General features: G+C 43.2%; 1 protein-coding gene across 2 annotated transcripts in view; it reads right to left on the bottom strand.

Annotated features, from left to right (window-relative positions):
* The window catches only part of LOC122799937 (CD276 antigen-like), a 200,020-nt gene that overhangs the window by 143,001 nt on the left and 42,672 nt on the right, over window positions 1-14,347 (bottom strand). For both annotated transcript variants that reach the window (XM_044069344.1, XM_044069345.1), the window contains one exon: window positions 13,372-13,454. In XM_044069344.1, the coding sequence (XP_043925279.1) occupies window positions 13,372-13,398 (27 nt within the window). In that variant the 5' untranslated portion in view covers window positions 13,399-13,454. The remainder of the gene's footprint in view (window positions 1-13,371; window positions 13,455-14,347) is intronic.

Here is a 14,347-nt window from a genome sequence, read left to right as displayed (position 1 = left end):
AACTACTAGTTACTGGCTGAAACCTCACAAAACTGGACAAAAGGCAGCCCAATGCTTCCCCCTCTCACTGGTAAGCAAGGTAACTTCCTCTCCCCCAAATAAGGCAAGGAAACAGTACACAGGAACTACAACCAAAGCCCAGGAATCAGCAACTCTGAAACTGGACTAAACTAGTAAAGCAGGAAAAACAAGAGATATTTGTAAGGGCCTTGTGACTGACCTCTGCCCCTTGGGCGTCTGTATTTGCCCCTCTGTGATCTGTCAAAAGCTGGGAAGGACCAGTTTTTTGTTGGCCAATTTCTGCTGAAACGAGGGGGTTGTACCTGTAAATAATTCTTGACCGTCTGCATAGACTTTGCCTTATCCTCCATTTTCTTTAAAACCTCTTCTGCTTTGACACCAAATAATACATCCTGCTGTAAAGGTGCATCCAATAATTTTGCTTTAACATGATAGGGTAGGGTTTGTTCTTTTAACCAAGCATGTCTACGTATGACAGACCCAGTAACAACTGCTCTACAGGAAGCTTCCAATTAATCAAATCCACATTGTAAAGTATGTTTGCCCACCTGTTCAGCTGCATGCAACAGATCCTGCATTTCCTTGAATTCAGACTGTTCAGAATGTGTGCTCATTTTTTATTTTAATTGAGAGATTAGGAATTGCTGATATTTCAGCATGTGAAACTGACAATTTAATGCTCTCATAGCCAGAGTAGCTGAGGTGTATATCTTCTTTCCCCATCTATCTAGGGCTCTGGAATCCCTTTCAGAGGGCACAGGATTTTTAGCCATAAAAGCTTTAGCCCCTTTGGGACCCTGGGAAATTGTTTCTGGGTCAGCCACAGGGCTTTTATAAAGGAATTTGTGTGAGTCAGGTACTCTGCAGTATCTGTCTGGTTTGGCTGGAGCAGGAGGTAGAGAGTCTGGATTTAGACTAGACTCCAAGTAAACATCATCCACAATGTCTAAAACTGGAGGGATAGCAAGTGGTCTGTGCTGGGGTAGTAAAAGGAACTCTTGGAGCCTTTTCTTAGAATCAGAGTAGTCCTGGCCTTCCCAGTGGAAATGTTCCCTCATGGTATGTAAAGTTTCCCCAAAGGAGTAGTCTTCAGGGGGAGATGCTGAGGTAATAGAGTCTTCAGCATCAGAGTCTTCATAACGGGGAAAAGTGTAATCCTGTTCCTCAGAAGAATCTGAGGAAATTGAAACCTCAGAGGAAGCATAATCCTCCTCTTGTCTTGGTCTTTTATCTGAAGGGGGATGGGAACCCCCGATTAGGGTAATCAAATCTTCAGCCATCTTAAGCATCTGTTTCTTACGCATGGGGCCTTGAACTGTAGACTGATGTACAGTCTTTTTTGGTTTTAATGGAGTTTTAAGCTTAGCATAAGATTTAATGGTGAGTGTAGTCGGTCTGAAGACACCTTCTGCAACCGAAGGTGTTTCTACTGCACCGGGATCTCCTTCTGCTCCGGTGTCAGAAGGACCTAATGAAGATGGCTGCAATGGCCTAGTACACTTCACTGGAGAATCCGCAGCTGTCTGGGGTTCCAATTCTGCGGTCATCAGGGGCTGCGTAGGCACCTCACTGAAAACCAGAGAACCGGCGACAGGCCCAGCAGAGGCCTCGGAGTCTGGCTTGTTCCTAGGCTGCCTGTTCCTTATCCTTGCGTTTTTTTATGCATGCCGGTTGTCGGCTGCTCCGACGGCATGATATAATTAAATTTCCTACCAAAGTAATGTCATGCGAAGTCAAAACTGCGTTTAACAGTTCGTTTATTAAACCTAGCACAAAAGCGACAACCTGTGACATCGTTGTCTGGGCCTAGGCAAGGAATACAAAAAGAATGGAAGTCCTTATGAGGTATTTGCTTCCCACAAGAAATGCAATTGTTAACTTTTTCTGACATCGGACTGAGGCAAGAAAAGGTTCCCCAATGGGGTACTTACCTTTATTGAAGACTTTGGACTGAAATTCGAGTCGAAAATCTCAGGTGTCGGCCGACCGGCACTTGCGAACTGCTTCTGCTTCGGGCACCGCGCGGCAAGAAAGACTAAAGAAAATGGCATCGGATGCCTCTTATATACCCCTGGCGCACTGATGTCAGGGAAGAAGCGACAGCAACAGACGCTGGACCAAGACTTTGGAACTCAGGCCGACTGCGGGACCACCTGATGGCAGGATAACCCAAGTGTGACGACTGCAGCAGGGTAACATGATGAACATGTTGGGAAGTTAGCAAACAAGAATGAAATGTAGTATATTCCAAAAAATACATTTCTTTGATATTTCTATGTGAGCAAAGCCCTTTTCTCTGACAGTAGCTAATCTATCTTTGAAAGCCTTCCTAAAATGACATATGCTTCTCCTTGCATTTGATTCATTTTAGAAAAGTTAACTCTAACAATGTGAAAGAGTTGACACAGGTGGGCTTTAGATAATTGTTTTGGAAAATATATTTTCAGGCTCCTGTAGCCTCAGGGAGAAGTTCAGAGTTGCATGCCTTGATGTGTAAGCCACCCAATACTGTCTTTCATAAAGAAAGAGAATCGCAAACCTGTCTTTCACCCCCAAAGTAGTCTCAGCAATGTCTTTTAAAAAGCACATTCAGCTTGTTTTTTTTTTTTTACATCCAAATTACCAAAGTGAACAGAATTATCTCCACACATTCAAAGACATCCTCCAAGATACTATCCCAGAGGGGCACATTTGTGAGAAAACAGTTTAACTGTTAGTCTCTTAAGAAAGGAAGAGAATGCTTGTCTGTAGTTAAGCAAACCTTTTCAAAAGTGTCTGGCCGCTGTTTTTGCACTTTGCTATGGCAAGTACTAATAAACTTTACAAGACAATTTTACAGAACATTCCAATAGGGCAGCAGCAGCAATTCCAACAGCTCACTTCAAATATGTTTTTGCAGAAGCTGCTACAGGGATACTACTTCACACATTTATCAGCACTAAAAGATGGAATCACAGTTTAGGGAATCCTTTAATTCTCCACCTCCAGATGTAAAGAACAGTAGCTCTACATTTGGCCATGTTGAAATTTCAAAAGCATCAATTATCCAATGCGCAAGATGCCAAACATAAGGCAGATAACTATTTTCCATAGGAAATTATTGCTGGTGCAATTTCTAAATGTGTGCCGGCAATGATTCACTTTTTTGTGACGTGTCCCTTCTTCATGTTGGTGTGACTGTCAAGTTTGTATTTATAAGACGTAGTGTGGGGGGCTTACCCTCCCCCCTCCACATTGGGGGTTTGGGGGCTTGCTTTTTCAAAAACACCTATGGTTATCTTTATCACCCTTCTGTATTGCAGTCATTAGTTTTTGGGATTTCTGAGGCTTGGAGTTTTGCTGTTTGATGTTTATAATTGTACACTAAACAAAAAATGCTTGTGATTTTGTCCAGATTTTCTAATTTTCTGTTACAGTGACAGTTTGCAATTAAAACAGCACAAGTGTGCAAGGCAGTTACCATCATCAATGAAGAAAATGGAAAGGTCATTGAAACAGTAAAGCTTCCATCATCAACCACAGCCCATAAGGCAAAACAACGTACCCAACACACTAGTCATAGGTGACTCTATAGTCAGGGACACTGATGTCCCACTCACCAGGCTAAACAAGGAGAAGGTCACTGTCAGCTGCCTGGTGGGTGCCAGGATCCGCCACATAACCCACGCACTCAGGTCATTCCACAATAAGTACAAATATGACTCTGTGATTGTCCATGTAGGTGTGAACGACCTGAGATGTACCTCCCTGGACTACACGAAAAGAGACATGGAAGAACTCTCCGATCTTGTAGCCCAGGCAGGTATGACCCTAGCCCTGAGTAGCATCCTGCCATCGCCCAGAAAGATACTGCAGTACAAGGACAAAATGATTGACTTCAACAATTGGCTAAGCTTCTGGTGTCATTCTAAGGGGATCCAGTATCTGTCTGCCTGGGACGAAGATGCTTTGCCAGAGATGGTCTGCACCTGTCACCCCTGGGATTCCAGATACTGGCAAAGGCTCTTGCCGCCCCTATAGTGCTTTTTTAGGCAAGGTTCAAATAACAAATTCACCACCATAACAGGAACAGGCAAGCAAAAACTGAGGGTAATGCTACTCAATGCTAGAAGTCGAAATCTCAAAATGCACTCACTCGAGGCACTCCTTAAAATGGAGAATATCAATGTCTGTGCAGTGACTGGGACCTAGTTCAAGGCTCCAGAGAGCACCCCTGCACTACCAGGCTATAACTCATGACACACATTTCGGTCATCTAACCTGGACCGGAACACCAAAGGCGGTGGTGTGTCCATATTCATTAAGGATATCCACACCTCCAGGCTAGTTGCTCAGCATGATGCAGCCGAGGTTATCCAAGTGCAACTAACTCTGGGCAAAACTGCAATCCAAACTGTAGTTTGCTACAGATCCCCCACCATGCCCCAGGATTCACACTCCTCTTTTCTTGATATACTGGAAAATATTAGGGTTCAACCAAATACCCTAATAATGGGCGATTTCAACTACCCCACCATTAACTGGGAAAACTACTCATGTACCAACTCCTTTGCTCAGTGCTTTCTGGAATTCATAAATTCCAATGCCCTGGATCAACTTATCCACACCCCCACCAGGGGCAACAATATCCTAGACCTAGTCACTACCAACATGAGTGACCGGTGTTCCACACCTGAAGTAAACTCCTCGTTGGTCAAATCCAAGCATAAGCTAATCACCCTAGATATTCACATCCCGCCCCCATCTCCCATTAAGGAAACCACGGTAAAAAAATTTCTCCAAAGCCAACTTTATGCTTCTTAAGACAGAAGTGGTGAACTTCATGACACCCATGCAGATCAACAATACAGTCACAACTGCTGAATCCCACACAAATGCACTCTATGAGCACTTACACGAGTGCATGGATCGTGCTATCCCAAACAGAACCAAGACGCTAACCTCCAAAAAAAGGAAGACAATCTGGTGGTCCCCTGCCATAAACAAACTCTACAACAGAATGAAGACATTGTTGCAAAAGAGAGTAAAATCCCATGAGTGGAGGAGCTCCCACAGCCTTAGCAAGAAGCTGAGATCCCTTATAAGATCCTCCAAAGCTAGCTTTGAAAACAAGATTGCCACTGATTCCAAGGACAACCACAAAGCATTCTATAGCTGTGTCAAGAATCTCAATGGCAACACCCAGATCTTCTCTGAGTTACAGCACAATGGCACAAAAATTACAGAACCAACTGATATTGCCAACATCCTGGCAGATAGGTTCAGTGCTAACTTTACCTCCCTCTCACCCCCTAAAGGACCTATATCTATACAGGAAAAATGCAGAGTCTCTGTAATCACAACTTCACAGGTAAAAGCAGCACTCTCTAAAGCCAAAAACTCAGCATCCATGAGACCGGACAACATCCCAGGCTGCGTTTTACATGAACTTCAGAACAAACTGGCTCCCCACCTAAGCACCATGTTCAATCATAGCCTCACATCAGATTTTGTGCCCACTGAATGGTGCACAGGAACAGTGATCCCACTCCACAAAGGGGGAGCCACCACTGATCCTGGGAACTATCGCCCTATCAGACTGACGAGACTGGTCTGCAAGGCCATGGAACGTATCATCATGGAATTCATACACAAAGACATTGGTAACCTCCGAACTCTGGAACCCACCCAGTTCGGGTTTGCGAAAGGCAGATCTTGCCTCCTGAACCTGGTCGACTTCTTTGAGGCAGTCACCAAAGCTGCAGACAAGGGTAAGGTGGTTCACACAACCTATCTTGACCTCACCAAGGCTTTCGACACCATCCCCCACTCTGGAATTATAGCTAAACTCACTAAACTAGGTATAAATCCATGTGTCACAAGATGGGTTGCCAACTGGCTCACTGACAAAGTACAGTTGTGTACACTTACCATAAATGTAGATGTTCGAGTGTATTCACTGTTGCAGTCATCACATTTGGGTTATCTGCTTGCAGTAGCTCTCAGTCAGCCTGATTATCAAAATCTTGAGTCCTGCGTCGGTTACTCTCTCATCTTCCATGACGTCAGGTAGTCAGCGGTATAAAGCATGCAGCCAACGCCATTACATCCGTTTTTCTTGCCCCAGATGTCAGGTGCCCCCCTAATGGGAAGCAATTAAAGATATATATTATATATATATATATATATATATATATACATATATATACATATACATACATACACACACACACACACACACACACACACAAGGTTATACGTCCAACAAAAAAGCAAATAAACCAAAAAGCTTTTAAGCATAGTAAAGGAGAGTAGAGGTATAGACAAAAGAAGTCAGGGGGCTGGAGGGAGGGTAGCCAGGACTGCAACAGTGAATGCACTCGAACATCTACATTTATGGTAAGTGTACACAACTGTACTATGTTCTTCGTGTTTCACTGTTGCAGTCATCACATTTGGGTAGATTCCCAAAGCTAAGGATGGGAGGAGGAATTTAGATAGCATTAAGACCAGCTATAAGGCCCTGCAAGACTGCAGTGGCAAAGCCAGATCTGGATTTAGAGAAAATTGGTAAATGGTAATGCTTGGTTAAAGTATGTACAAAACTCCAGGTAGCAGCTTCTAGAATGTCCCTGGTAGGGACACCTCTGAGTAAGGCTGTAGAGGTAGATGTAGCCCTGGTTGAATGGGGTCTAATCCCCTGTGGGATAGGTTTTCCATGGTGCTTATTAGCAGAAATGAATGCAATAGCCGATCCATTTAGAAATGGTTTGCTTTGAAATAGCCTTCCCCTCTGCCCCTGCAACAAATGCCACCAGCAGTTGTTCAGATTTCCTTTGAGGTTTAGTCCTGTCCAAGTAAAATCTAAGTTGTCTGTGCACATCTAAGAAGTGTGATATCCGTTCCCCTTTGTTGTGTGGATTAGAAAAGAAGGTTGGCAAATGAATGGACTGATTAAGAGCCACACAGGATACCACCTTGGGCATGAAGGAGGGATTGGTATTGAGGGACACCCTGTCCGCATGAAAGATGATGAAAGGCTCCACTGCCATAAGGGCCTGTAATTCAGATACCCTTCTTGCTGAAGTGATTGCTAAAAGGAAGGCTGTTTTCCAAGAAAGGAATTTTAACTCTGCACTTGCAGCTGACACAAAAGGAGGAAGAGTGAGTTTTTCCAATACAAAGTTAAGGTCCCAGGCTGGAGTTGGGGCTCTCCTAGGTGGTCTTAAGTTTTTGGCCCCTCTGAGGAACTGCTTGAGCAGTGGATGAGAAGAGAGGAGTGGTTCTGTGGTGTAATGAGCTGAAGTGGCCGAGGCATGAATTTTGATGGAGGAAAAAGAAAGGCCCTTGTGAAGCATCTCAGTTAAGTACTGAAGAATCTGAGGTAAATTGGGCGCTGCTGTGCCGATCCCTTGAGTCTGGTTCCAGGCACAGAATCTTTTCCATTTTTCAGCATAAGATTTTCTAGTACTAGGCCTCCTTGCCTCCAAAATGACATCCAACACTTGTTTACTGTGGGATGGTAATGGAGAGATTAGGTAATTGGCCAGGCTGCCAAGTTCAGGGTTTGAATCTGAGGGTGCAGAATCTAGCTCTCCTGCTGTGACAGCAGGGTAGGGGTCTGGGGCAGGTGCCATGGAGCTAGCAGTGACAAACTGCGCAAGAGGGGGTACCAGTGCTGGCGTGGCCAGTCTAGTGCAATCAGTATCATCCTTGGTTTGTCCTGTCTGATCTTTAGCAGTACTTTGGAGAGGAGAGGCAGTGGAGAAAAGGCATAAACTGATAGATTTTGCCAGCTGAAGGACAGAGCATCCACTTTCCAAGCTTGTTTGTGGGGAGTCCTTGTGCAGAATTTGTCCAATTGGTAGTTCTGGGGGGAGGCAAACAGGTCTATATCTGGGCTCCCCCATTTGTTTACCAACATGTTGAAAGTCTTCGGTTCCAGATTCCACTTGTGTTGGTCCATGAGATTTCTGTTTAGTTTGTCTGCCAGTGTATTTAGTTTTCCTGGCAGGAATTGAGCCTGTAGATGCACTTGGTAGCTCAAGGCTGTGTTCCACAGAGCCATGGCTAGTCTGCAGAGGGGGTAAGAATGGGTACCCCCCTGCTTGTTTATGTACCACATAACAGTGGTGTTGCCCGTCTTTACCATTAATTGTCCTGAAAGAATGTGGTCCTTGAAGGCTGTCGGAGCATTCTGTACAGCTAACATCTCTTTTTGATTAGTATGCAGGTGCATTTGACTTGGGTTCCATTTGCCCTGAATGCACTTCCCTGCCAGGTGAGCCCCCCATGCATAGTCTGATGCGTCTGTTAGGGTTTGGGTGGCAGAGAGTAGAGTGAATGGTAGTCCCTTGTTTTGGTGACAGGCCTCTGCCCACCAAAGTAACTAACCGTAAGCAAGGTATGATAGGAATCATTGCTTCTAGATCCTGAGAATGTTGACACCATAGGCTTTTTAGATACCATTGTAGTTTCCTCATATGCAGTCTTGCATATGGAATTAGTAGAATGCAGGAGGCCATGAACCCCAAGGCTTGCAGTATTTGCCTTGCAGATAGCAGGGTTTTTGTGGCCATTAGTTTGAAGTAAGTTGTCAAATGAATTTGTTTCTCTGGTGTGAGGCAAGCCATCCGGGAAGTTGTGGTCAAGCTTGCTCCCAGGAATATAATTTGTTGACAGGGTACCAGATGTGATTTCTTTTCGTTTATGGTGTACCCCAGACAAGTTAGCACCTTTTGTACAAATGCCAGATTATTCAAAAGTATGTCCTGGCTTTCTCCCTGAATTAGACAATCATCCACATATGGGTATATTTGAATATTTCTTTGCCTGCAAAATGCAATGACTGGAGCTAGGCATTTTATGAATACCCAGGGCGCAGTAGATAAGCCAAAGGGCAGTGCAGAGAACTGATGGCGTATGTAGCCTGCTTTGAAACGTAGGTATCTTCTGCAAAATTCCCTGATTGGGATGTGTAGGTAGGCTTCCTTTAAATCCAGTGTTGCCAACCAGGCATCTTTGCCTAGCATAGGAAGTAAATGGTGAACAGTTGGCATCTTGAATTTTGGAATCACCAAAAAGATGTTTACGATAGAAAGGTCCAGGATAGGACACCAGGAGTTGTCTTTTCTGGGTACCAGGAAAACTCTTGAGTAGAAACTTTGTCCCTTTTCCTCTTCTGGTACAGTCTGAATAGCCTTTATGCTTAAGAGAGAGTACTTGCTTTTGAGCTTCTGCCCACTGATTTGGGGGTAGATCTGGCCAACAGTTTGGGGTTGGTAATGTGTAGAAGTGAAATCTGTACCCTTGGGAAAATATATTTAAAGCCCATTTGTCCTGGGTAATGAGTTCCCAGTTTTTTGCCTGTAGATCAATCTTTCCCCCTAAAGGAGCAGTCAGTTGAGAAGTGCTTGGAAGTTTTAAAGTTAAGTCACTGAGACAGTTTACCATACAGGGGAGTCTTACTACTCTGCTTAGTCCTGTGCGTACCCTGGGACTGAAGCCTGGGTGTTCTGCTGGTTCTGTGTTTGGACTGAGAAGGCCTGGAAGAGGCAGGAAAAGACCAATTCTTAGAGGGCCAATGTCTACTAAATCATGGAGGTTGTACTTGTACAGTTTGCATAGATTTAGCTTTTTCCTCCATCTTTTTAAGAACAACTTCTGCTTTGTTGCCAAACAGACGGCACTGATTTAAGGGAGCATCCAGCAATTTAGCTTTAACATGATCTGGCAAAGATTGCACCTTAAGCCAAGCATGCCTTCTAAGTACTGACCCAGTGACAGCAGCCCCGCAAGATGCCTCTAGTGAATCAAAACCACATTGCAAAGTATACTTTCCAAACTGTTCAGCAGAATGCATTAAATCCTGTAAATCCTTATTTTCAGCACAGTCAGGAATCAACATCATTTTCTGTTTAATTAATCCAATAATATGCTGCTGATATTTTAACATATGAAACTGGCAGCTTAAGGCCCTAATGGCCAAAGTTGCAGAAGTGTATACCTTCTTACCCCATCTATCCAGCGCCCTGGAGTCTCTATCAGAGGGGCTAGGACTTTTGGCAGTAAAAGCCTTAATACTCTTGGGTCCCTGTGAAATGGTCTCCGGATCCGTAGTAGGATTTTTAAAAAGGAACTTGTGAGAGTCAGGAACTCTGTAATATCTATCAGGTTTTCTGGGAGCAGGAGGTAGAGAGTCAGGGGCCAAGCTAGATTCCAAAAAGCCATCATCAACAATGTCTAGTACAGGAGGGATAGCTAAAGGCCTGTGTTGGGCAGGAGTAAGAAATCCCCAAGTCTCTTTTTAGAATCAGAGTAATCCTGGCTATCCCAGCGAAAGTGCTCCCTAAGAGTATGCAGTGTTTCACCAAAAGAGAAATCCTCTGGGGGGGAAGCAGAGGAAATAGAGCCCTCTGCATCAGAATCCTCATAGGTAGATAAGGGTAAATCCTAGTCATCAGAGGAAACAGAAATTTCATAATCCTGGTCAGAAGTATCATAAGGAAATGCAGTCCTAGGTCTCAGAGGGGGAAGGCTGGCTTCCCCTGATTAAAGTAATAAGGTCTTCAGCCATTCTTATCACTTGTTTTTTTAGGCATAGAGGCCTGACCATGCGGTCTGGGCGTCGGTTTTCTAGGCATGGTTCGAGTTTTAGGCCTTGAAGAAGAAGATGATGTCGGTTTAATATGCAAGTCAGTAGGCCTGAATACACCCTCAGAAGCCCGTGCCTGCACAGCGGCTCCAGAGCCATCCAAGGTAGAGACATCCGCAGGTTCCACAGTTAAAGCATCTTGTGGCATACCGGACTCCGAATGGGTCTCAGTAGAGGCCTGCAAATCTGAAGTAGCAGGTATCAGGGGCTGCGAAAGCCAGGATTACACTGAGCACTGGTGAACTGGTGACTGGCATAGGAGAAGCGTTGTCGGCAGCTTTGGACCTAGGCGGCCTGTCTCTGTCTTTATCTTTGCGTTTTTTCAGAATGTCGGTAGTCGGATGGCTTACCGAAGACATATCTGGATAACTGAACTGACTACCAAAATATTTAGAAGCGTAAATATACAGACGACGAATAGTTTGTTGCTTAAATAAGGCACAAAACCAACAGCGAGGTACGTCGTGGTCAGGGCCTAGGCAAGGAATACAGTACAAATGAAAATCTTTGTGAGGTATTTGCTTTCCACAAGAAATACAATTACTGTTACTGACATCGGTTTAGTGCAAGAAAAAGTTTCCCCAATGGAGTACTTAGCTGTAGTTGAAGACTTTGGTTCTGAAACTCGAAAATGAAAATTTCAGGAGTCGGCTGACCAGCACTTGCGAACTGCTTCTGCTTTGGGCACCGCAAGGCAAGAAAGACTGATGTAATGGCATCGGCTGCATGCTTTATACCCCTGACTACCTGACATCACAGAAGATGAGACCGCAACCGATGCAGGACCCAAGACTTTGATAATCAGGCTGAATGAGGGCTACTGAAACAGACAACCCAAATGTGATGACTGCAACAGTGAAACATGAAGACCATCCCACACTGTAAAAGTTGCAGACTCCAAATCTGACTTCATACCAGTGACAAGTGGAGTACCACAAGGTTCAGTCCTGGGGCTTCTCCTGTTTGGTTTCTACTTCTCTGAAGTACAGGCTAACACAGAAGGCCTCTGGCTAACAAAGTTCACAGATGACTGCAAACTAGGAGCTATAGTCGAGTCCCCAAATGATGTGGACATCCTACAGAAGGGCCTCACTGAGACAGATGCCTGGTGTCAGAGCCATGGCCTCAAGCTCAATGCCAAAAAGTGCATTGTTATCCCCTTTGGTAAAAACTCTGTACCCATGAACTACCACATAGGCGGCAGTCTTCTTAACACCAAATATGTGATAAGAGACCTTGGGACCCAGGTGGACAGTGGTCTCTCCTTTGATAATCACATTGCCACAGTAGTCAGGAAATCCTTCTACATGGCACACCTCATCACAAAAGGGTTCTCATCCAGGAAAAAAAGAGGTCATTCTTCCCCCTCTACTCGAAACTCATTAGACCCATTATAGAGTACAACGCCCCTTTTGGAATGTACCTCACAAGACGTCTGCAGAAGCTGGAAAGGCCACAGAAGTACCTCACAAGGAGAATTACTGGCCTCAAACAGATGTCCTATACTGATAATCTCAAAAAAACTCCAGCTTTACTCTGTAGCATATCGCCTACTCCGAGGCGATCTCTGCCTAACATATAAAGCTATGTCAAACCCACAGCTGTTGGACATGCTACACCTAAAGAAATCCCAATCCCTCCGAGCTACATGCTCTAGGGACCTAATCCTTGTCACCACAATAAACAGGACTTGCTGGAGGGATAGATTCCTGTCCCAGAGACTTCCCATACTCTGGAACAAGTTCCATCTATGTCAAAGTTCCTCATTAACACTCTTCAAGAAAAATCTTGATGAGTGGATGGGAAATAGGAAATACATCCCGGGGATCACTTCTGTGGCTCTGCTCGACAGGGGCACAGGAAATTAACTTTCTTGGGTTGGCGTAAGCCAGGGAACTTTGTTGGCTAGGCTTACTTAGGCCCTTGGGCCGACAGCCTAGTACCTACCTATGAACTCCTTCCCCCAGTCTGGGAACTTGTGCACACTTACGGTTATGATGCTGGAAAGAATTTGCCAGTGTCGTGTGAGTTTTACAAGTGCTGGCCTTATCACAGGACCTGTATTCCACGTGTATGCTTTACTGTGGGATAACCACTTTTGAAGAACTGAACAGAACAAGTACAAAGGAGGAAAAGTGCCCAAACAATAACCAATAAATCCCAAAAAGCACTTGGATAGCTGTTTCCACCACAAATCACAATCTTTATTCACATAGCCACAGCACCAGCAACCACAATATAAGATTTAACGCTGACATACAACCAGTTCTTTTTCGTCAAAAAACTTAACTCTGAATGTTGCACTACTACCCTTATATAACCTTGACAATAACCTAATTAGTGCAATTAAACCTTTGTTGGTTGACCTAATAGATGCCCAATTAAAGTACACATTCTGTTGGCTTAAACTCACACTGAACATGTTCTAAAATCATTCTTATTTAAAATTCCAAAATTTAGAACATGTTCAGTGTCAGTTTAAGCCAGCAGAATGTGTACTTTAACTTTGCATCCATTAGGTCAATCAACAAAGGTTTAATTGCACTAATTAGGTTACTGGCAAGGTAGTTAGGATGCATTGTTTGGTATCACGCTTTTCTTTGCTAAAAGCACGTAAACTTTCAAAAACATTGACAATTCACTGATTTCTAAAATCATGCTCTGTTTTATTTCATGATACCTTGCAATAACGACAAAACATAAGATAATGTACTCACTACCAGAATGATGAGTCCACATATCATAATGGATTGATGGATCAATTAAAGCAGGTGTTTCTGAAGAAGGCTTCTGAACAAGGCTAGTGAAAAAAAAGGATTTGTTTAACTCTTTACTGATGAATTTTAAGAAGCTTGTCCTCAAAATATTGATTCTTTCTGGCTATTTTTGTTTACTGTTATATCCAAAACAGTTTGATATATTCTTACAAAGTCTTTACAGAACAATACCTTCCAAATTCCCTATGAAATCCATTGGATTTATCTCTAAATGTCAAGGCAAATAAGCAGGTAACAGCATGAATTTCAAATAAAAATGCTTTAAATGTGATTTTTTGTCAAGATATCAACAGAAAATAAAAATACTTTTAATGTTATTTTAAGTTGCAACACAAAAAGAATTAAAACATCACTTTTAAATTAACACACACATTCTTTTTTAGTTCGGAAGTCAGAACATTACACATTTAAATTGTTGGTAGATTGTACAGTTGCTACTCTGATGAAAAGACATTATTTTTAATTTAATGCGCACGTTTTTTGAAGATTTTGCAGTTGTCAATTTCCAATATTTTATGTGCTTCTTGTTTCCATGTTGTATGGTTTATATAGTGTAAAGCTTTGTATTATAGGTTTATTTTTTTTACAGGTTGCTGGTTTTCCTGCACTCTGAGTGTGCGGTAATTTCAATGTGTGTGTGTGCTTGTGTTAATGGAGCGGTGTTATTTACATTGCTAACTGGCTATTTTTTTTTTCATTTTTTTGCTTGAGTCTGGTTTTCTAGGTGGTTTACCATATTCTTTTTGTGTTGCTCTGCAGGATTTTAGCTCAACTGAGAAGATGCAATTGTTGAAGGTTTTAGTGCGTCTTAGTTAGGTATTTCTTATACAATATTTATTGCGTTTTCGTTTTGTGGATTGTGACATAAGTTTAGATCTCATTTTGTTGAGGGGGTCATTAAACTAGAGTTATGACT

Source organism: Protopterus annectens, chromosome 4.part0, assembly GCF_019279795.1.
Source record: "Protopterus annectens isolate FY-2018-M chromosome 4.part0, PAN1.0, whole genome shotgun sequence".
In the NCBI taxonomy this organism is placed as follows: domain Eukaryota; kingdom Metazoa; phylum Chordata; order Ceratodontiformes; family Protopteridae; genus Protopterus; species Protopterus annectens.
This window is presented reverse-complemented; position numbering and strand designations above follow the sequence as displayed.